Source organism: Pseudorca crassidens, chromosome 12 (assembly GCF_039906515.1).
Source record: "Pseudorca crassidens isolate mPseCra1 chromosome 12, mPseCra1.hap1, whole genome shotgun sequence".
Lineage (NCBI taxonomy): Eukaryota > Metazoa > Chordata > Mammalia > Artiodactyla > Delphinidae > Pseudorca > Pseudorca crassidens.
Genome location: NC_090307.1, coordinates 60557144 through 60581545, shown reverse-complemented (window position 1 = coordinate 60581545; position 24402 = coordinate 60557144). Strand labels below are relative to the sequence as shown.

General features: G+C 41.2%; 1 protein-coding gene and 1 pseudogene across 2 annotated transcripts in view; both read left to right on the top strand.

The window, feature by feature from the left end:
- LAMA1 (laminin subunit alpha 1) overlaps positions 1-24402 on the top strand; it is a 161230-nt gene that overhangs the window by 35549 nt on the left and 101279 nt on the right. For both annotated transcript variants that reach the window (XM_067699663.1, XM_067699662.1), the window contains 3 exons: positions 18251-18493; positions 19485-19664; positions 22507-22596. In XM_067699663.1, coding sequence (XP_067555764.1) covers positions 18251-18493; positions 19485-19664; positions 22507-22596 — 513 coding nt within the window. The remainder of the gene's footprint in view (positions 1-18250; positions 18494-19484; positions 19665-22506; positions 22597-24402) is intronic.
- LOC137204139 (syntaxin-17 pseudogene) lies at positions 258-1185 on the top strand (annotated as a pseudogene).

Below are 24402 nucleotides of genomic sequence, written 5' to 3'. Positions count from 1 at the left end.
AAACATCTGAATAGTTTTGCGGCTGCAGTGCTGATTATGTTTTAGCGTAGATTCCAGGAAATGGGATTTCTGGGTCAAAGAGCTTAAACAGGATCGCGAGAGGCCGCCTTGGGGGCGTCGGGCCCTGGCCGCAATGTGGGCTGGGTGCCAGCCCCGCGCGCGGGAGGGTCGCCCCGCAGGAAGCAGGGCACCAGGTTATTCTACATGAGTGGAGGAGGTAGTTGTTGCAAGTAGAAGAGACACAACTTTTTTTTAGGATGTCTGAAGATGAATAAAAAGTGAAATTTTTATGCCGTCTTGAACCAGCTCTTCAGAAATTTACTAAGATAGTAATCCCAACAGACCTGGAGAGGTTAAGAATGCACCAGCTAAATATTGAGAAGTATCAGAGGTGCAGAGTCTGGGACAAGTTGCATGAAGAGCATATCAATGCAGGACGTACAGTTCAGCAACTCCACTCCAGTATCCGAGAAATGGAGAAGCTTTGTTTGAAAGTCCAAAGGGATGGCCTAGGACTTCTGAAGAGAATGATAGATCCTGTTAAAGAAGAAGCATCAGCAGCCACAGCAGAATTTCTTCAACTCCATCTAGAATCTGTGGAAGAACTTAAGAAACAATTTAATGATGAAGAAACCTTATTACAGCCTTCTTTGACCAGATCCATGGCTGTTGGTGGAACATTTCACGCTCCTAAAGATGAAGCTAGTCCTCAGAGTATGACTCAGATATATGTGTTGCCTGAAATTCCTCGAGATCAAAATGCTGCAGAATCATGGGAAACCTTAGAGGCGAACTTAACTGAACTTAGCCAACTGGTCACTGATTTCTCTCTCCTAGTGAATTCTCAGCAGGAGAAGATTGACAGCGTTGAAGACCATATCAACAGTGCTGCTGTGAGTGTTGAAGAGGGAACCAAAAACTTGGGGAAGGCTGCAAAGTACAAGCTGGCAGCTCTGCCTGTGGCAGGTGCTCTCATCAGAGGAATGGTGGGGGCCCGACTGGCCTCCTTGCAGGCTTCAGAGTGGCAGGAATTGCAGCTGCGCTTGGTGGTGGGGTGGTGGGCTTCACAGGTGGAAAATTGTTACAAAGAAAGAAACAGAAAGTGATGCAGAAGCTCACTTCCAGCTGTCCAAATCTTTCCAGCCAAACTGACAAAAAATGCAGTTAAAAACCAAACTTCAGTATTATTGGTGCCAACATGTCTATCCTTTGCTGCGTTGGATACTCATCAGCTTTTGGAACATGAACATGATTATATCAAAATAGTGGCTATCGATGCTCAAGTGGGATTGAACTGTGATAAGTGCATATATTTTGTTGTTTGCTGGGGTGTTAATGGGGATGTTAGATACTGAGAAGCCTGGACTGAGGGTGTACAGTGTTTGGCAGGTAAACTTTAAGGACTGCCAGGGAGCAGACTTTTTACCTGGAAATGTGGAAACCCAACCCATCACTTTGATAAGGACTTGCGATGTGTGAACATGTTGGGTTACAGAAGGACAGTTTTCAGAACAGTTTCTTCCATAACTCTGACATGGAGACTCCAAGGCTAAGCCTATTGTAAATATGCTTCTTTATCTCCTAAATATAGATTAGTTAGGCATTTTAGCAGAGGAAAAAATGGAAGTTCAGTAGCTTTTTGTATCAAATAGGGAAATCAGGAGCTAGCAAGGGGCACAATTGAATTGCATTAATGGAGTCCATTTGGTGAACCCTATTGCAGTTTGTTCTAACCATAGTTTCAAGTGAAGGAAACAAATAGTGTAAGAAAATGGAAAGAAAGGCCCGACTTCTCTTTCAGATATCTTAATTTGTGACACTGGCCTCTTCTCTGAACTCTTTTTTCTGCCTCTCTGTAAATAAAGAACACAGTCTCAAGTGGTAGACTTGTAAGGCCAGTCACTAAGCTTGCTCTGTCAGCCCCTTTTTTTAATTTTTGAATTTTATTTTATTTATTTTTTTATACAGCTCCAACCAAAGGACACAGGCTCGCTGAATGAATACAAAAACAAGACCCATATATATGCTGTCTACAAGAGACCCACTTCAGACCTAGGGACACATAGAGACTGAAAGTGAGGGGATGGAAAAAGATATTCCATGCAAATGGAAATCAAAAGAAAGCTGGAGTAGCAATACTCATATCAGATAAAATAGACTTTAAAGTAAAGAATGTTACAAGAGACAAGGAAGGACACTACATAATGATCAAGGAATCAATCCAAGAAGAAGATACAACAATTATAAATATATATGCATCCAACATAGGAGCGCCTCAATGCATAAGGCAACTGCTAACAGCTATAAAAGAGGAAATCGACAGTGACACAATAATAGTGGGGGACTTTAACAGCCTGTCTCTTAACACCTCAAATATCTAGTCCCCTCTGCCTTCCCTGCCTTGTAATTTTGAAAAGTTCTTTGACTTATGGGGTGAATTCTACCCATGTGTAATGCAGACTTTTCTCATAATCTGTTTTGGTTTTTTTGTTTGTTTTTTGTTGCTGTTGTTTTGGTTCTTTTTGGTATTGGCTGCCATCTCTGTTCATCCTCTACTGTAACCTCTAGGTAAAAAAGAAAGTGAGAGAGAGGTGTCAGTCTCCAAATACTTTCAACGTTGTTAGAGTTTGAGCTAAAAAATAAGCAAGGGGGGAACAGCAGATCATTTCTTGGGGCATCTTACAATTTCAGGGGACTCATGTACTTGCCGTGCAGGGAGTGTTTGACCCTAAGTCTCTTCAGCTGGCAGTTGGAGGAGCTAAGGACTAGCTTTCTACCTCACTGCTGTTACTACCATCCTTTTCCCCAGGCTTTGCTGTCTCCTGTGATTTCTTTCACCTTGCACAGCTGCTGTTTCTTCCCAAGAATGGCATTCATGCTTGCCTTTTCTCACATTCAAGGTTGATGGTGGACAAAGCCTGATGCCAAGACTCAGTCCTGGTGGAGGATTTGTGGTGCTAATCTCAACACTTGACATTGACAGCAAGCATGGCTCAGCCCAACCCAATGTCTATCTCAAATAGCAGAAAAGTTTTAAATTTAGGAAAAAAGAACTTAAGATTATAGGCAGACTTATCCTGTACTCTCACCTCATTTGAAATAGGAAGGAACCACCGTTTGCCTTATTCTTTTCTGAGGACAGAGGAAAGGGCACCTACACCACAAAAGGTATGAGATCTCTGCTCAGGCGCCAAATGGATTCATCAAGCTGTTGAATGATTTATCACTTCTCTCTTGCTGAGTTTACTCTTAATAACTTTTATTGATTGCTACCTTTTACTTCTATGTCTAATCTAAAGAGACCTTTCTCATTCATACTTTTTGCTTCTCACCAGTGAATTCCAATGAAGCAGCATACCATTTCTTATTGTTCTTAAATAACTGGAAAACATCAAGTATTTCTACCTGCTGACTCATATCTTTAATATAATACCAAGAAGGAAGTACTTTGAGTGTCAGAGTCTGATCCAGTATTTGACATTGGATACCTGTAAGGTTGGGATAAATACTTTTGAACTCCATCTTTTTGTATTTTTGGATCCTTGCTGTCCCTTTAACACAGGGCGTTCAAACCAGAATGAGGATCAGAATTGCCCAGGGCGCTAATTTAAAACAAGATTCCTAAACTTCAGTCCCATAGGTTCTAATAATAGCCAATCTGGCCTGGTCAGCTAAAATTATAAATTTAAGTTACAGTTATATCAAGATTCAGCTGTATCATTGAATCCTGTAATTTCTAGTATTCTACCCTTCAGCCAACCTAAAATTCCTATTCTGCCAACCCAAAATTGGCTAGCTCACCATCTTAACAGCACTAGGGACTCATTCTACTGTCAGGCTGGTTCTACATCAAGACCTGAAGGAGAAAAGAGGCCTGTTATTGACCCTCACAGTTTGTTTTGGGAGCTCTCCTTTTTACTGAGCCAGTGTGGGACATCACTGTATGTGCTCATAGAGGCCTTTGAGTTTTACTACTCATCAGGATGGGAATATTATTACTCTAGCAGTCTTCATGCTTAGGCAAGTTGCAATCCTTTTTAAAAGTTTTATAATTTAAAATTATTTAGAAATTGTATCTAATTTCCCCATAATAGAAGCTAATAGCCAACCTTTTGTAGAAATTTCTAGATGTGTTTAGTCAACTATAAATGATATACGTATAAACTATAAAGTGTTTAGAAGTATAAATTAGTCAATATAACACAGAAACCAATCTTAAAATGGAATTTAATGCCCTACAGTAGCAGATTAAATTTATCTTCTCTATGATTCATGTCTTATTTTTACTGCAACAAGTTAGAAGGTAAGGAACACTTTGATTAAGTTCTTAAAATTTACAGAGTCTCATTTGGATAAAGGCAGCACTCTTAAAGCCTTTTTAATATAATAATCTGATAATTTCTCTGTAGAACAGAGACTTTGAAACTTTTTGGTTGTAATCCACAGTAAAACATTTATATCAAAACTCAGCATATGCATTATGGAACAATACTTAACCATTATGTGCAGTGCACTCTGATGTTTTTTATTGTTTTAGTTTTTAAAAGATGCTAGTTGTAACCTACTAAATTGATTTCATAATCTACCAAAGGGTTTTGACCCTTAGTTTGAAAAAAAAACCCCACCCTTACAGAGGAACTGTTATTTATGGAATATTTTCTGTTTGCCAGGCCCTTCACTAGACATTTTACAGGTAAGGACACTGGGTCTCAGAGAAGCTAAATAATTTGCAGAGGGTTATTCAACTACAAAAGGGTGAAGCCAGGATGTAAACTAGGTCTGTTGAGCTACAAAAACTTCTGTTACTCTCATACTGTGTTGCTTCTGTATATTAAAATTGAGATGGACTATTCGCTCTGCTTCACCCAAACACCCATATATTCTGTAAAGCAGGCTTGCTTTGAAATTACACATGCCGTTCATTTTCACTTTTCTTAAAATCTTGTGTTTCCTCATCAAATGTCCAGCAGCCTCAGTTTTTAATGGTGGCCAGTGCAGAAGTACATAGCGCTGAATTTAGTCCTTAGACTATAAAATTAATAGCGTTTCCATCCCACCCACACATCCTACAAATTTCCTTATATTTGTGGGTCACAGCCATCACTTAAGCAGTGCTTTTTATATTGAATTTTAAAATAAACTCTAATATTTTTTTAAAACAATCATATAACTCATAGAATCAAATGATTATCCTTTAAAATGGTACCCTTGGGAGGCCATGCACTTATTGTAGTGATGCTGATATTACTTAGAATATTTTTGAAACTTTTCTTTTGGAATTGCCTCTAAAGACATTTTACAAATCACATAAAAAAGCCATCTCAGTGTTTATTAGTCGCAGACTCTGCTCCCTTGTTCTTATGACCTCTCCTCTCTTCCTTCCTCAGTTTTGCTTTTCTTCTGCTGATTTAGCTCTCCTACCCACCTATGCTGGAGCCAATAACCTAAGAAGCCCCAGAAAAGGGTGTGCTGGCCAGAGTTCCTGGGGCAAGAACTTTCAGGTTATACTGACGCCGAGTGCTGTATAGGGAGAGTTCTGCGAATCCAAAAGCCTTCCTCTGTGGGCCTCCTGCCTCCTGTGCCCCAAAGTAGTTTGCACAGGAGTAAGGACTGAATACTGGCGTTATCTATCAATCACAAGAAGCTGAGGAAACTTACATATATACTGTACAACATTTTTCTCCAGTGAAGGTCACAGAAGCCAAACCAAGCCATTCTTTGTGTTAACTTAAAAATGGAAAGGTCGTCTTCAGGGTGCCCCTTGCCCTTCGTTGTTGCCACATGAAATCTTTGGGAGGAAGGATGAAGAAGAGTATGGGGAAATGGTTCTCCTGTGAAATGGGACATTTTCTTCTCCTGATAAAGTATAACATGGCGGTGGCTATCAGGTACTTATGAATGCTAGAAACTCATTTTAAGTAGCCAGAGGTCTAATAAAAGGAAGGGAAGCTTCCCCACTAGCCGAAATTAATGTGAACAGTTCAGGTTCTGTTTGTGTGGGGTTCTTTTGTTTTGTTTTGTTTGCGGTACACAGGCCTCTCACTGTTGTGGCCTCTCCCATCGCGGAGCACAGGCTACGGACGCACAGACTCAGCGGCCATGGCTCACGGGCCCAGCCGCTCCGCGGCACGTGGGATCTTCCCGGACCGGGGCATGAACCCATGTCCCCTGCATCGGCAGGCGGACTCTCAACCACTGCGCCACCAGGGAAGCCCTGTTTGTGTTTCTGTTAACATTTCGTGTTGTTTCTAACAAGATGTTCTCAACTATTTATATTCATTAATTTGACACCATTTCACAGAGCCACTGCTTAGGTATGATAAACAGTCAACGGTAGAAGATTCACCTATAGTCCATATTACTGCCCTCAAAGAAATTATTTATTGTGGGAGACAAGAAAAACGTCTCTGCAATATTAACAAAGGAAATAAATTCATATAAAAACGTAAGAGGTGTCAAAGGCAAATGATTTGCCCAAGATTAAAGCTAGTTAGCACAAAAACTAGAATTATAACCATGGTCTAAGAAAAAATAATCCTCAAAGTAATTTAACTGAGTTTTTGTTATGCCATATCAGGTTGCCTACTGAAGCTTGTGGTCTTTCAGACCAGCTTTAACATTCCGAATCAGTCAACAGCTACAGTGGAAAGAGAATTGGATGGGGAATCAGGAGATCAGAGCTCTACCTTTGACTTTGTCTCTGATAGTAAGCTTTTACTCAGGGGTTGCTGCTTTCTCCCATTCTAGTCAGGGATTCTCCATTCTTTCTATCTAGCCTCTTACTGGGTCTTGTTAATTGTTTGAATATTAGTCGCATTCATTTCTTAAATATATTCGTAGCCATCACTCCAGTAAAAGACTTTATTACCTCCCATCCGCTACCTCATCTTCCCCAACTTTAGGCCATTCCTCACATCACTGCCACAAGAACTGTCTTTCATTTTTCTGCTGAAATATTTTCAGCAGATCCTGTTGAATACCTTATAAAGTTCAGCCTTCCATATACTGGCCCCAGCTTTGTCTCTTCAGACTCGCTACTCAACCATCTGACAATGCCACTGAAAATCAGACATTCCACAAGAATGATTTTAAGGTTTTTCTATGGTGAAGGTACAAACTGGTAATAAACTATGTTTACATTTTTTCCAGACTAAAGCAATTTCTGTAATACTACATTTTACAAAACTAGTCAGCTGAGTTTTGTTTCAGCTCTTGAATAAGTCTAAAAGTTGTTTCCTAAGGAGAAGAAATCTTTTGTCCCCTCAGAGGAAATTACATACAATTTCTTAACCTCCAAAACAACGTCAGTCTTGTCACCTGTGCATTGGATAGCCAAAGCATGAAGATTTTAATTTAGCAGCATAGATACTCCAGACTTGAACGGACCATCGTCCAGCTCCTGTGAGAAACTTGACTAATAAATATTTGAGGAAATTACTCAAGAGTATGTACATGTTATCCATACATTTCTCAAGTACTTGAGATTGTCTTTTATTAAGGTTAATCACTAAAAAAGATGTTTACCAAGGTTTCATTAATTAACCCCCTAAAGATGTTTTCCATTTTATTGTTAAAACCCTTGGTGTTAGCAAGGGTCAGCACAAAAAAATGGCCCAATGGTGAGAATGTCTACAAATTCTGTAAAGCTTACTGAATTTGCTTATGATGTTGCTAAGTGGTGCTTATATAAGGAAACATGCAATAAATTCACTCATTCAACAACAACAAAAAAAACAAAACCAAAAGAGCTTAAACATTTTTGAAAATTAATTTTTATTGTTTTATTTTTTTTTTCAAAAATATTGCTCGATTTATATACTCACTAACAGTGAATAAAAGAGTGTGTCTCACAACCTCTCAGCAGCATGGAGACTAAAAGGTTCTTTCTTTGTTCTCTGTTAATTGAATAGCAAGGAATTTACTTATTCATTCATTCACTCATTCATTCAGATATAGCATATATTCATTTATTTACATTTGGTCACTGTATTGAACATATATTTGGGAGCGCTGGGCTGACTTCAGATGCTTAGACAATATTTGTTTGGTCTTGTTTATCACCTTCACATGTGTAAATTATGCCATGATTATTTACCTCTGATGAGGCAAATGCTTTGTCAAATGGTGGTGACAGTTTTAGATATTTGAAAATCAGTGTAAGAGGCAGGACAGAATTTTCAAGTCATAACAAATGATAAAAAAATTGAATGAACTGCAAATATCATCATCTTGAGAGGTGCCAGTGGTCAGCAGAATAACTATGGCGCTTAGGGAAAGTGATTACAAATCTGATAGTGATACCTTACATCTGTATCGTGCATTTTATAAAGTGTTTTTCTATTTGTTATTTCACACTTACAATGTGATATACAATGTGATATACAATATTCATTGTGAATAATGCAGTGGGGTGTAGAGAACACAGCTGGATTTATCACTTTAAGCCTGAATCCTGGGAAACATTACATTTCCTTCTGTAATTCTCTGGATTGTAAGAAATTTAAGATCTGTTCATCACTACCTTTTTGGGAGGAGGGTGGAGAGTAATTCTGGAAGTCTGACTCTGCAAGCATTGGCCTTGGTGAGGTGAGGAGGCTGCCGAAGTAGTGACAAAGGTGGAAACTCTTCAGGGACTGGGCCTACTTGTGCCAGTGCATTCAGCTCTGTTCTCCTTTGACATTTCTGCACAGATACTTGGAGAGCACTGGCTCGCCCTGGCTTGGTGGCCTCCATGCCCCATAAGGTCCGGAAATGAAGGCTGGGAAAACTGTGAGATCAATTTAAAACCTGCAGATAATTAGCTGGGATGCCACAGCTATCGAAGCCCACATACCTGAGAAGTTTGGTGAAGCCTGAAAACCACTTATTAGCTTCTGTGCAGCCAACCGGAGGGGTTTAAGCTTTCTTAGAATAGCTGATAACTATTATAACATGTGTAAATAGTCCTGTTCCTTTGTTTTGTGTGTCTTTTTAAATTAATAGACTTTATTTTATAGCGACGTTTTAGATTTACAGAAAAATTGAGTTTCCATATACCCCCTCTATAATAGTTTTTTTAATCAAATTTGAGTTATTCTTAATCATCTTTCTAAAAGTAACATCATAAAGTGACCTATCTAGTGTTGTTTTAATAGTGTCCAATACCTTTTCCCCGCTATTAGGTGACCATGAGAATTGTCAGTCTTATAATTTAAAATTTTGTTTTCTCTATTTTATGGCATACAATCAGAAGATATTTATCTTTGTTCTTGAGGTGCTAGAAGCACAAGAAAGCCCGTGAAATAACTGTTTCTTAGGCCTCCATTGAGATGCTCACCATTTAGGATCATTTACAATGCTGTACCAGACTCCAGGGCCAGGCCAAGAATAGGGCTGCCCAGAGGTCAGCCGGGCACTTAGTCAACGTCACCAGGAGGAGATGCCGCCCTCTGAGCTGAGAGTCTCCAGCCACGTCACTCAGGGGTCTCCTTTCACTCTCAAACCCTAACAGTTTGGGCTCCAGTTTTGTATTTTGTGACGTGTCATCAGGCCCCACTAGAGCTTAGTAAGAAACTGACAGAAATGGGGTCATGGGAAAGACAGGGTTTCACGCATCCCTTCTGAGCTGCTAGCTTGCCCTCCAGATGGCTCGGTTGGCTTCTCCAGGGTTGGTCCCTCGTCATTTTCAATTTAGAAATCTCCATCTTCCACAAAAAGTTGAGTCTTTGTATCATTCACTTTTCTCTCCTTATTTTCACATCTTTTTTTTTCTTGTGGTAAAATATACGTAACATAAAATTTACCATTTAAACCATTTCTAGGTGTACAGTTCACTGGCACTAAGTGCATTTACATTGTTGTGCAGCCATCGCCACCATCCCTCTCTAGAACTTTCCCATCATCTCATACTGAAACTCTGTCCCCATTAGACAGTACCTTCTCATCCTCCCCTCCCCTGCCCCCATTTTCCGCAATTCTGATTTGGGTCTCGATGAATTCGACTATTCTAGGTAACTCATGTAAGTGGAATCATGCAGTATTTGTCCTTTTGTGTCTTGCTTACTTCATTTAGCATAATGTCCTCCAGCTTTATCTATGTTGTAGCAGGTATCAAACTTTCACACCTGAATAATATTCCCCTGTATCCCAGAGTTTGTTTAGCCATTTATCCGTGGTAGACATCTGGTTTGTTTCCATCTTTTGGCTACTGTGAATAGTGCTTCAATAGACATTGTTGTCCAGATATCTGTTGTTGAGTCCCTGCTTTCAGTTCTTGTAGGTATATATCCAGAGTGGAATTGCTGGATCACATGGTAATTCTAAGTTTCTTTCTTGAGGAACCGCCATCTTGTTTTCCATGCAGCTGTGCCACTTAGCTTCCCACCGCACTTTTTTAAATAAACAAAAGCCTTCCTGTATAAGACCTTTGTTTAGATATTCCTTTTTTAAAAAAGCTTTAAATGTGATGAAGTGTCAGCTTGATGCCTGACGAATGATAGATGCTCAGTGAGGTTAGAGGTACCTAAAGAAAGATGAGAATCTTCAAATAGCATGTAGACCAAGATTCCATGCACTGAGTGAAATCTTGCATAAACAAAAAATGCTTTCTAATCTCTCTAGGGCTAAAACTATAAGCGATTCAGCTAGATTTAGTGAAAGAAACACATAATTATTGTGTCTAGAGGCTGTAAATGTGTAACTCACAGGTTAATGTTTAATGGAGTTAGTCAAGTGCAGATTTGCACAGCTTTTCTAGACGGTGTCGCCAGTTGGATTTGTGAGGCTTAATGATTGGGGCCCCTTTTACTTTCTGAGGTGCAATTGAACTGTTTTCTCACGATGAGGGATGAAAAGAGAGCTGTCAGGCGGTTTGCTGCTAACCATTGCTGGACCTGCCGGGCACCATAGGTCAACGTGAGGACCAAGAGAGGAAGTGAAAAGAAGCTTTCACATGTTTTCAGCCAGACATTCTCTGGGACTGAGGGAAGAAGGGCAAAGTGTGGGCTTTGGGGCCATGTCGGGGAGACCTGTCCCATCTTCCTGAGGTGGAGAGGGGGTCTGGCCAAAGCTGGAAAGCCCCGCTGGGCCTCCGTGTTTTCTTTCTCACTCACACTGGACCTTCTGGCAAACTCTTTAAGACCCGCTGGCTTTTTTCTCTACTTTAGTCTTGGTCTTCACTGTGTCAACACCACCAGCTCTCACGATTTCCTGGCACCAGCATCCAGTTCCGGCACCCAATCTTTTCATCCCTGGTGACCTGGTAACTCCCTGGTTTAGGGTCTTCGAATGGTCTAGAAGTTTTAACGTTTCGCAGAGAGCCCTGCCCTGTCCAGTCCCCTCCCGTCTCGACACTCAAGCCAGCCGGGCCTCCTGCTATGTCCCACACTCCATGCTCTGGCCCCGCAGGGTCCCACTCTCCATCCCTCTGACCTCCCTCTCTTTACCTAGACATCTCCTACTCAGTCTCCCCCACTTTCCAGGCAAGCCTTCCCTGACCACCCCTTCTCCAGACTAGGCTGGCCCCCGCCAGACACCCTGGCCGCCTTCCGTCCTTCTCCCAGGGGACTTGGCCCACCTCTGTCTCCCCATCGGGGCATCCAGGCCACCGTGACCGTGTCCCCCACTTCACCGCTGTCTTTGTGGCACCCGCCACGGTCCTGTTCCAAAGCAGATGCTCAATCAGTGTTCACTGAATGGATATCCAGTGAAAAGGTGTTAGGGGCGTCCTTGGTCCCAGTGTCCTGTGTCCTGGTTGGCGGAGGAAGGCGAGCTTCTCTGACAGTAACATCTCTGCTGCCTGCCCTCCCCCCAGGAGAGGGGCAGTCATTTTTCTAACTGGGAGACGAGCTGACCACATCACTCCGGGGCTCCATCTGTTTCTCTTCCGGGCAGGCTGTTCTCAGGAGGCCCAGGTCCCTGACCCACAGGACAAGGCCACCGAGCGTGTGTCCACTCAGCCTGTGCCACCAGAGGCAGAGTGTCAGGCTGACCTCTGCAGCCACCGTCGAGGCCGCCGCCTCCAGCTTTGCTTTTTCCTGGAACGTTGCTGACTTCCTTCCATCTCCATGATGGACTCCCAAGCCCCCTTCACATTCGGGAGGGAAAGGAAGGAATGGTATTTACTGCCCCCTCTGTTCCCCTGTGAACAAACTGCACTGCATTTGGGGGAAAAGCCCAATGTAACTTCAAAGACTGAGATGTTCCTGGGTGAAAACCGATGGCTCCGGCTGACCGGTGGTCAGGAGTCGGGGGATGGGAAAGCCGCTCTTTGCATTTCCCAGGTCCTAGAATGGCCGGTAACTGCATTTTGCAGCGGGTTTATCTCATTCTTGGGGCTCAGCTGTCACCCGGCACTTACAGGTGGGGGAAAGCAGTGAAGATCCCCACAAAGGACATTTGGTGACCTGCCTGGCTGTGCTTTTGAGGTCGTTCCAACTCACCTCCCACAAAACCTAGCAAAATCTTCCCAGAACCCTTGGTGAAATTGAACTTTGGGAGCAATTCTACAGGGAGATCCATGGAGATTAAGGACGGAAACCAGCCTCTTACTTGCCAGTTTTGATTCTTAATGTAGCGCAACACGTATCCTTTGAGATAATCCCCCTAGCATCCTGAGACGGAACTAGTGGCTCATGGACCATGGGACAGCTTATCGTGGGCTCTTTTTTTTTTGGCGGTACGCGGGCCTCTCACTGTTGTGGCCTCTCCCGCTGCGGAGCACCGGCTCCGGACGCGCAGGCTCACGGGCCATGGCTCACGGGCCCAGCTGCTCGGCGGCATGTGGGATCCTCCCGGACCGGGGCACGAACCCATGTCCCCTGCATCGGCAGGCGGACTCTCAACCACTGCGCCACCAGGGCAGCCCCGTGGGCTCTTTTTGAGGTAACTTTTCTAGTTGTTGAGAAACAGAACTCCTTCTGAAGGAGCTTTAAATACCCCTTTCCCACCTTCAGGTAACTGGTCCTGGTTCCCCTGTACTTCTGTGATGGGCCCGTCTCTCTGCGCTTCCTTCCTTGTTCATCATCTTTCTCACCCTGGCTTTTCCTCAGGGTCCACCTGAAGAATCTGAGCTTGCTTCCGAAGTGAGCCTTCCTTGATTTCCTGAGACACGAAGCTTAAGAATTTTAAGGAAAAAAACCTACTTGATCTAAATTTGCCATTACAAGTAGCCAGTCCCTCCTGCCCTCAATAAAAGGAAAAAGCAAGAAGAAAAGAAAGGGGGGGAGAGAGACTGGATTCTGACGTGTTTATCCCGCACTTCTATTGACAGCAGCAAATTTAAAGAGAAACAAATCTATTTTATTCCACACTTCTCTTCTCACTCATGAAGCTATTTCCTTTTGTCTGTTAATTTTGTATACTGGTCCTAAACCGAGGCAATAATGGTAAAACAGCCACTAAAATCAAATAGAAATGACATTTCAAGATCATTGCCCGTAAGAGATTTACCTAAAATGTGTATCCCACGGATCCTACGTGCCAAGTGAACGTCCAAGCCCCAAACTTCTCTTGTTCTGCCAAGTGTTTGTTGCTACTTCACATGATTATCAATTGATTAGTTAGTTCCGTGATCCATACTCTGTAAAACCACAAGGGAGTCATAGCTGCATTAGTAATTAGACTTCTAATAAATAGTTATTTCTTTATTCTTGAGTAATAAACGTTAGCTCAAACGATCATTTTGAATCTTATTGTCTAATAAGGTCCTAAGAAATAACGCTGACAGAGCACAGATTCACCACTTTTATAGGGATAACTGAGCAATGTTACTTACCAAATAGACCGAACTCTTTTTTAAAAGTTTAATTTAACTGTTAAAACTAAACCTCTTTTGCCTGTGAAAAGGTTTTTCCCATCGGGTAAGAGAAAACAATTCTCCATTCACTGTTTCATTATGGCCTTGGAGGCAGGTAAGTGCTTGTGTGGAGAATTTCCAGCCGGGGGTCCCGTGTGGTATCTGGGCCCCTGCAGCTTAGGCAGCTGAGCTTTCTGTGGAGAAGAAGCACTTTGCTTCCCTGAGCACGTCTGAAGCTGGCCCCTGATATTGGAGAATTACGCTCTGTGTATTTTTCTTATCTCTGTGCCTGAGGGGGTTTTAATATATTTAAGGTTGAGGCCCACATGGAAATTCCTGTCTGGATTCCTGTGTAGAAAGCGGTGTTTGGTGTATGTGTGCTTTATTTATGTGGCACTGTTTATGTGCATTCCAGTGATCATTAACAAAGGCCTCTTGGTAGAAAACCCTGATGAAAGTGGATTTGAAAGTGGCTGTATCAGCTGCAGGTTTGGCAAGACCTCAGTGACTCTGCATTTAGTGAAAGCCCTGCATCATCACTTTGTGTTCAGCCAACCTTATATGGAGAGAAAAGGCACTTTAGTCAACCATGCTAAAAAGCAGCAACAGAAATATCACGGATTTCATTTGGGCAAAGGTTTAAAATTCTATATATTAACAGAGAATTCCTTACTTTTTCTGTAGGGGGTGTTAAGACTGGTCTGTCAACACACAATTGGTGACTTAGACTAGCTTGTGTTCATTTGCTTAGGGCCGCCGTAGCACATACCAAAACCTGGGGGCTTAAACAACAGAAATTTATTAGCAAACAGTTCTGGAAGCTGGAAGTCCAAGAGCAAGGTGTTGGCAGGGTTGATTCCTTCTGAGACCTTGCCGTTGGCTTGCAGATGGCCATTTTCTCACTGTATCCTCACAGGGTTGCCCCTACGTCTGGGTCCTAATCTTCTCTTCTTAAAAGGACACCAGTCAGATGAGATTAGGGCTCACCCATTTGACCTCATTTGACCTTGATTATCTCTTTAAAGACCCTCTCTCCAGATACAGTCACATTCTGAGGTACTAAGGGTTAGGACTTCAGCCTGTGAATTTTGGGGAGACATAAGTCAGCCAATAACGTGACTTAAGTGAAAACAAATAGCGTTTAGATATTTCATAGCTTCCTCTTCCTCTTTTGCAGATTTATATTTCATAGTCCCTTTCTTGGCTTGTTTCCTAGTCTCCAATTTGGGGACCTAGAGAACTAGTGAGACACTGTGAGAACAACGCCCAGCTTCATAGCTGAAGACCTTGATCCTTGGAGGGATGGTCCTGAAGTTTTCCCGTTATGGTGGTTCTTCCACTGGGTTACGTTTTGTTACATGTGACTAAGCTGTCCGTCTAAAAGCTGACAAGGGTTTGATGAAAGTACAAGAACATGGTATTGAAATAATTGCTACTGGTTGAGGTCAGTGGTTTGGAAAACCAGATTGGTACCCACCAGCTGCTCAGCTGGGAGTTTCATTCTTTTTCCTTGCAATCTGTAGAAGTGTGGTTTACATATTAGTACATGTGAGATCCTGGGAAGATTATGTAACCTTTCTGTGCCTCGGTTTCCTCATCTGTAAAGTAGGGGAAGTGACAGTACATATTTCATAAGAAGAACGTAGTTGGAAGGGTCTGAAGACTAGTCATTCTAATAAAGGACTTAGCATTGTCCTTGGCCATAGCGGGCGCTACATAGCATTCGTTTTTGTTCCTTGCACACTCTCCATCCCCTCCCCGCCACACATCCTGGGCCGTCACAACAGAAACTGCAGGGTTAACAGAAACAATTGCCACGGTGCCTGTTTAGACATGAACCCAGCGCCCAAGTGAATGTAGGAGTCTTTTTCTGGGGTTACAAAAAGAAAATTCAATGACCTTAGTGTGTGTGGACATTTGGGGGGTGTCTAGTGGATGCTAATGACTCTGGAGTGAGACCCCTGGTTTCTCATTGGGACCTGCAACTCTCAGTAGTTTGTCTTTTAACCTCTCTAAGTATCAGTTTCCAAATATGTAAAATGGGAACCACAATGACTTGAAACTCATGAGGTTGTTTGGAGTTAAATGGGATGATATACATGAAGTTCTTAGCACACAGGAGGTGAACCTGTTGGTTCTGTCCATTTTCAAATGTGAAATTGGAAAACAGAAGGTAAATGCAGTCAGTCCATTTGTAAATGACCTTGATTTCCGTCCCTCTCAAATGGGCTGCCTGATCATGCCATCTCACTTGGCACCTGCAATTTGTGAAGTCTATTTTAACATATTCCACAGTGGTCCACATGCTCATAGACTTCTCCTTTTATGGTGAAAATAGTTGCAAGGCAATTGGACAGTGATGAGTAAAGAAGAGGGTGTCCTCCCTCCAGTTAGCTTGGGCATCAGTATGAAAACCAAATGGAAAGCTACTTAGGCCGGTTTCCATCATGGTGTTCTGGGACAGTGCTGGAACTTTGCAAAGGTGAAACTAACCTCCCCCAAGCTGCATTAAAAAAAACCCTGATGTTCTTCAGGACTAGCTGTAGAGGAGACAGTAAGATTAATTGCCAGGTATTTCTGAGCAGTGTTTGGTTTTCCAGTAATATTAAAAAATAGTAGACTTTAAAAATATAAATTATGGAATATATGAATTACAAAATTGCGGAAAAGGGTTTTTTTTAAAAATAAACTTCCAATCAGAAAAAAATGTAATTATGTTCATAGGAGAATGTTCTGGAGATATTTATGCTAGGACAAAATGGCCTTTGCATTATTTTAATTTTTAAAAAAGTGGTTTAGGGCTTCCCTGGTGGCGCAGTGGTTGAGAGTCCGCCTGCTGATGCAGGGGACATGGGTTCGTACCCCGGTCCGGGAAGATCCCACATGCCGCGGAGCGGCTGGGCCCGTGAGCCATGGCCGCTGAGCCTGTGCGTCCGGAGTCTGTGCTCCGCAACGGGAGAGGCCACAACAGTGAGAGGCCCACGTACCACAAAAAAAAAAAAAAAAAAAAAATGGTTTAAATCGATGAAGACGGTTCTAGATTTTTAAACATTGGACATTCAGCTCCAGATATAAACTTTCATAACAGATACACAGTTCCTGATTTTCCTGATTATTGAAATCTGAGAACATCATTTTGCTTTTAATGTGCTTTAGAAACAGTGATTGTGTTCTAGAGGAAAATTGCACATGAACATGGGTACTCAACATTTCACACTTACACCATTTATAGACTAAATTTTATTGGGAGACATTTCTTGTAGGTGAACAGAGTTATTATAATGAGATAAAACCGTCCTTTGCAGGGAATAATTCAGTAGATAAATGTGAAATATTGTGGCTTCAGCTGGGTTAATTTTTTTTTTTTTTTGGTGGTATGCGGGCCTCTCACTGTTGTGGCCTCTTCCATTGCGGAGCACAGGCTCTGGACGCGCAGGCTCAGCGGCCATGGCTCACGGGCCCAGCTGCTCCGCGGCATGTGGGATCCTCCCGAACCGGGGCACGAACCCGTGTCCCCTGCATCTGCAGGCGGACTCTCAACCACTGCGCCACCAGGGAAGCCCCAGCTGGGTTAATTTTAAGGGGCTCTTGTGTTGCTAGAATTGGTGAGGGCTAAGATGGGGAGAAGCTTAAAACCAAAAATAAAAAAACAACAAGCCTAGAGGCAATATAGTTGGAATCATCCTGTAAATAGCCTTTTCAGATTGGCTTCTTTCACTTAGCAATATGCATTTAAGTTTACTCTATGTCTTTTTGTGTATTAAGAGTTCATTTTTTTAATCACAATAATATTCTGTTGTATGGATGTGTCACACTTCCTTTATCCATTCACCTATGGAAGTTTTCAACTCCTTTGGGTAAATACCAAGGAGTATGATTGCTGGATTATATGGTAAGACTGTGTTTAATTTTTTAAGAGATCACCAAACTGTCTTCCCAAGTGGCTGTACCATTTTGCATTCCCACCAGCAACAAATGAGAGTTCCTGTTGCTCCACATCTTCACCAACATCTGGTGTTGTCAGTGTTGTGGATTTTAACCATCGTGATAAGTGTGTAATGGGCTGACTTTTTTTCTCATATTCAGCTGTGTTATCTCCAAATCACTATATGAGAAATACATTTAACACGACTACTAATGAAATATAATACAACTATTATCATTCAGAATCCTGATGGAAAAAGACATTGGAAACAAGAAAACAAGCACTTATGTCAATATTAATACTGTTAATAACAACAACAATAATAATAATACAAATTTATTTGTGAGTATTTTTTGAGTTTATTTTGAAGACAAATGCCACCAGGAAAACATTTACAAGATACATTTCTGATTAACACTTATGAGCAGTTAGCCTCAAGAGCAGTGAGAGACACTGGCCCTCATCGGGTGGCAACGCTCTCAAGAGGCACTTTGGTTTTTGAGCACTTGTTACCGATTTTCGATGGACAGTTTTCAATATCTTTGTTCCAGGTCTTTCAAGTCGCTTATGTCATCATCAAAGCTGCTAATGCCCCTCGGCCTGGAAACTGGATCTTGGAGCATTCTCTGGACGGCATGGAGTTCAGCCCCTGGCAGTACTATGCAGTTAGTGACACGGAATGTTTGACTCATTACAATATCACTCCAAGACGGGGGCCGCCCACTTACAGGGCAGATGACGAAGTGATCTGCACCTCCTATTACTCCAGGCTGGTGCCGCTTGAGCACGGAGAGGTATGGCGCCCCCTGCTGGCCAGGAGGTCTGTTTTTTCATCAGTGTCACCTCCAGGGACAACCTAGCCATCACAGAGCCAACAGGAAACACTCAAAATAGAGCTCTCCTGGTACAGATCACAGAGATCTTTAACTATCTAGCTGCTGTAGTTAAGGTGCCATTGACTGGTGTCTACTGATGATTAATGTCACCACTGACACATTTTACTTTATTGATTTCTTCCCTTCAGGGAGATCCCTCAACCTTCACTGTGCTGTGATTTAATAACTCCATCAGATCATTCTCAGAGCATCTTTCTCATGACACCAAGGCAACAAGATTTGTTAAAATATTAAAGAGAGTGAAAATGCTTCTCAAATATAGAGCTCCCAGTTTTCTCTGGGAAGTTCTCCCTGTCCCTGGAGGTGTTCAGGGTTGGAGATGGTTCATGAAATATTCCAGCTCCGTGCTCTCCATGCCTGGACTGCACACACATCCTTAGGTCAGAGTGTAATCAAAAACAAGTCATGCCTTGGTAGCATACCTTGATGAGCTAAAACTACAAAAACCCTGCAAGTGCTTTTCACAGCAGGAACTCTGCAGCAAGCCCTGCATTGTCTCAAGAGCAGAGATGAGAAAATGGGAGTTATAAAGCTTTCTGGCACTTTACCCCACTCTCCCCAGTCTATTCATGACATTTAGAATCTGTTTCAGAGAAGCCTGTGGATACACGTCAAAATGCCCTCACCTCACTGGGAGAAGTGGTCCTGTTTAAAAGTTTCCCGCAATCTCTGAGACACTGCAACGAATAACTTCAATAAACTAAACTTGGGCTGTGATCATGCTGTTCACAAGTGTCAATGAATATTAGACAGATTTCTATAAGAACCCCATTGTTTGGTTTGATTTTAGATAGTATCTGTAAAGATTATGTCGTGAATGTAAACAATCAGGGTTATTTTTTGCATGCTTAAAATTGATATTTGTTTATTTTGATGTCTTTATCTCTAGATTCATACATCGCTAATCAATGGCAGACCAAGCTCTGATGATCTTTCACCCAAGTTGTTGGAATTTACTTCTGCACGATACATCCGCCTGCGCTTACAGCGCATTCGAACCCTCAATGCCGATCTTATGACCCTCAGCCACCTGGACCCTAAAGACCTCGACCCTATTGTCACAAGACGAGTGAGTGTGGCAGGGCTCCTGACTGCTGAAAAGTTTATGTTGTTTCAGGGAAATAGACTTTTCCTCCCAGGTTGGCCTTTTTTTCTTATTTTTGTTGAAGAACGTTAGTTATGCTTTGTTAAAAATGCCACCTTTAAACGAGGTTATGGTTCTGACGTGGTGCCCTCAGGTCCCCCTGTCCCCACCCATCCCATAACGCCATCATGCAGCAGATGTAGTGGTCATTTCTTCACCTTCTAATCTGGCTCTACATCTGATCAAGCAAGTGAGAATGGCTGGAGTTTTTTCCCACTTAGAAGAAAATTTTAAAGTTTGAGATATAAGCTACATCCAGGAAAACGTACATATTTTCAGTGTATAGTAAACGTATAAGGCTTGTGGCGACAAACATTTCCAAATCCCTTGGATAAAGTAGGAGTGGGATTACTTAGTTACAGGATAGCTATGTGTTTAATTTTTAGGAATTTTCTAAGCCTTATCGGAAGCAGCTGTGTCATTTTACAGACCAGCAGTGTGTGAGGGCTCTGGGTGCACCGCACACTTTCACACATTGGGGCGTCGGTCACTGTCACCTCAGCCGTGCTGATGTGCATGCGGTGGCATCTCCTCGGGGTATTAATTCGTATTTCCCTGATGACTGATGTTGAGCGTGTCCTTATTTGTATCTGATGACATTTCTATCCATTTTTAAACTGGGTTATCCATCTCCTTATTCCTGAGTTATAAAAGATCTCTATGTATGCTGTGTAGAAATCCTTTGTCAGTTGTGTCTATACTGCAAATCCCTTCTCCTGCCCTGGTTTGTCTCTTGCTTATCTGCTTTTCCTAACTATGACTTCTGAGGAGTAGATGGTTTAATTTTGATAAAGTCCAGTTTATCGTTTTTCTTTTATAGTTAGTGCTTTCTATTCCTTTCTGAAAAATATTTGCTTATCGCAAGTTTACACAAATATTTTCCGATGCTTTCTTATAATAGCTTTATAGTTTCAGCTTTCACGTTTATTATCCTTTTCTTGTTAATTTTTGTATTTGGTGTGAGGTAGAGGCGAAGGTTGTTTTTTCCCCATGTGTATATACAATTGTTCCAGCACCATGTGTTGAAAATACTTTCCTTTCTCCCTTTAAATTGTTTTGGTGCCCTGTTGAAAATTACTTGACCGTATCATTGTGGGTGCGTTTCTGGACTCTATACTGTCCCAATGATCTATTTGTCTATCCTTATGCCAATAACAGTCTTTCTTGATTACTGCAGTAAATCTTGAAGTCAGGTACCATGATAGTCCAACTCAGTCCTTTTTCAAGATTGGTTAGGCTGTTCCAAGTTCATTGTGTTTCCTTATAAATTTTAGAATCAGTTTGTCAATTAATACCAAAAAGAAGGAAAGAAAGAAGGAAAGAAAGTAGGAAAGAAATAAAGAAAGAAGGGAAGAAAGAAATCCTGCTAAGACTTTCATTGGGATTCCATTGATTCCATAGATCGAGTTAGGAGGAATTTTGGAAGACATTTTGACAATATTGGATCATCTAGTCCATGAATGTGCTATACCTCCCCACTTATCTCTGTCTTCTTAAGTTCCTCTTGGCAATGATCTATTATTTGTTTATTTGTCAATCTTTTGTTCAGTTTATTTTTAAGTATTTCATGTTTTTGAATATTAGTGTTAATGGTTTGCTTTCTAACATTTATTTTCCATTTGTTCATTGCTAGTGTATAGAAGTACAATTAATTTTTGTTGATTGAGACATTGCCAAATTCACATATTCTAGTAGTTTTTGATAGATTTTCTATGTACACAATCATGTCATCTACAGATAATGACAGTTTAGTCTTACTGTGCACTCTGTTTGCTTTTGACTTCTTTTTTCTTGCATTATTGAACTGGCTGGCACCTCCCATAGAATGTTGAATAGAAATGGTAAGAGCAGATTTCAAGAGGAAAGCACTTAATCTTTCACTGTTAGCTCTAGGTTTTCCATAGACACGCCTGCATTAGACTGAAGAAGTTCTCTTCTACTTCTGGTTTGCTGAGTTGTTTTTTAATTGATGGTGTTGCCTTCTGTAAAATGCTTTTTGTGCATCTAATGAAATGATCATATGATTTTTCTCCTTTATTCTGTTAATGTGGTGATTTACATTTATTGATTTTTTTGTGTGTTAAATTAACTCTGCACCGATGGGATAAATCCTAATTGGTCATGAGTTATTCCTTTTTATATAGGGCTGTGTTCAATTTAGGAATATTTTTAGGGTTTTCAGTAACATGGCCTTTGAATATGACTGCCTCGGTTTAAGATGCAGCCCAGTTGAGAAATTCTTTTTAAACTCCTTTGGTTTCTGTTGATGAGCTAATTTGAACATTTTTTTTTAATGAATAATTTATTTATTTATGGCTGTGTTGGGTCTTCGTTTCTGTGCGAGGGCTTTCTCTAGTTGTGGCAAGCAGGGGCCACTCTTCATCGCAGTGCCTGGGCCTCTCACTGTTCTGGCCTCTCTTGTTGCAGAGCACAGGCTCCAGACGCACAGGCTCAGTAATTGTGGCTCATGGGCCCAGTTGCTCCGTGGCATGTGGGATCTTCCCAGACCAGGGCTCAAACCCGTGTCCCCTGCATCGGCAGGCGGACTCTCAACCACTGCGCCACCAGGGAAGCCCTGAACATTGTTTACATTAATTGAACATAAATATTTTATTTATATTTACTTGTGCATGAAATATAGTTTAAAATGCATATCTGTGTTTTTGATTACCAATAACAACTGAGATATTTGTTGGAGTGCCAACATTTTCTTCTCACTGAAATAGAAGAGGTTTTAATTTTTGCTTGTTACTTTCTTTTTCCTTAGTATTACTATTCAATAAAAGACATTTCTGTTGGAGGAATGTGTATTTGTTATGGCCATGCTAGTAGCTGCCCATGGGATGAAACTATAAAGGTGAGTTATAGTATTTCACATTTTACTAAAAATTCAAAATAGCACTTGTAGCTATAATATTTGCATTGCACTTTTTTATTCAAGGCATGTGTTGAAAGTTATAAAATCAAGCCACAAAAAAAGATTTTCAGATAATTTAACTGGTTTAATTTTTTTAAACAATTTAATTTTGTGTTGGTAGGAGAATATGTTTCTAATTAAATTCTTTCCATAAATTTTTTTTTTGGAGGTGTTTAAAAAAAAGGTAACGTAAAATTTACCATTTTAATCGTTTTTAAGTGTGCAATTCAGTAACCTTTTGAATTTTGAAGCTCTTCTCTATAAGATAGTCAAGTGAAAATCACGTGCAGTTAGAAATCATGTTTATACTTTTTTTTTTAACATCTATATTGGGGTATAATTGATTTACAATGGTGTGTTACTTTCTGCTTTATAACAAAGTGAATCAGTTATACATATACATATGTTCCCATATCTCTTCCCTCTTGCGTCTCCCTCCCTCCCACCCTCCCTATCCCACCCCTTCAGGCGGTCACAAAGCACCGAGCTGATCTCCCTGTGCTATGAGGCTGCTTCCCACTAGCTATCTACCTTACGTTTGGTAGTGTATATATGTCCATGCTTCTCTCTCGCTTTGTCACAGCTCACCCTTCCCCCTCCCCATATCCTCAAGTCCGTTCTCCAGTAGGTCTGTGTCTTTATTCCTGTCTTACCCCTAGGTTCTTCATGACATTTTTTTTTCTTAAATTCCATATATATGTGTTAGTATACGGTATTTGTCTTTCTCTTTCTGACTTACTTCACTCTGTATGACAGACTCTAGGTCTATCCACCTCATTACAAATAGCTCAATTTTGTTTCTTTTTATGGCTGAGTAATATTCCATTGTATGTATGTGCCACATCTTCTTTATCCATTCATCCGATGATGGGCACTTAGGTTGTTTCCATCTCCGGGCTATTGTAAATAGAGCTGCAATGAACATTTTGGTACATGAGTCTTTTTGAATTATGGTTTTCTCAGGGTCTATGCCCAGTAGTGGGATTGCTGGGTCATATGGTAGTTCTATTTGTAGTTTTTTAAGGAACCTCCATACTGTTCTCCATAGTGGCTGTACCAATTTACATTGGCACCAACAGTGCAAGAGTGTTTCCTTTTCTCCACACCCTCTCCAGCACTTATTGTTTCTAGATTTTTTGATGATGGCCATTCTGACTGGTGTGAGATGATATCTCATTGTAGTTTGGATTTGCATTTCTCTAATGATTAATGATGTTGAGCATTCTTTCATGTGTTTGTTGGCAGTCTGTATATCTTCTTTGGAGAAATGTCTATTTAGGTCTTCTGCCCATTTTTGGATTGGGTTGTTTGGTTTTTTGTTATTGAGCTGCATGAGCTGCTTGTAAATTTTGGAAATTAATCCTTTGTCAGTTGCTTCATTTGCAAATATTTTCTCCCATTCTGAGGGTTGTCTTTTGGTCTTGTTTATGGTTTCCTTTGCTGTGCAAAAGCTTTGAAGTTTCATGAGGTCCCATTTGTTTTTTTGTTTTTTTTCCCATTTCTCTAGGAGGTGGGTCAAAAAGGATCTTGCTGTGATTTATGTCATAGAGTGTTCTGCCTATGTTTTCCTCTAAGAGTTTGATAGTTTCTGGCCTTACATTTAGGTCTTTAATCCATTTTGACCTTATTTTTGTGTATGGTGTTACGGAGTGATCTAATCTCATACTTTTACATATACCTGTCCAGTTTTCCCAGCACCACTTATTGAAGAGGCTGTCCTTTCTCCACTGTATATTCCTGCCTCCT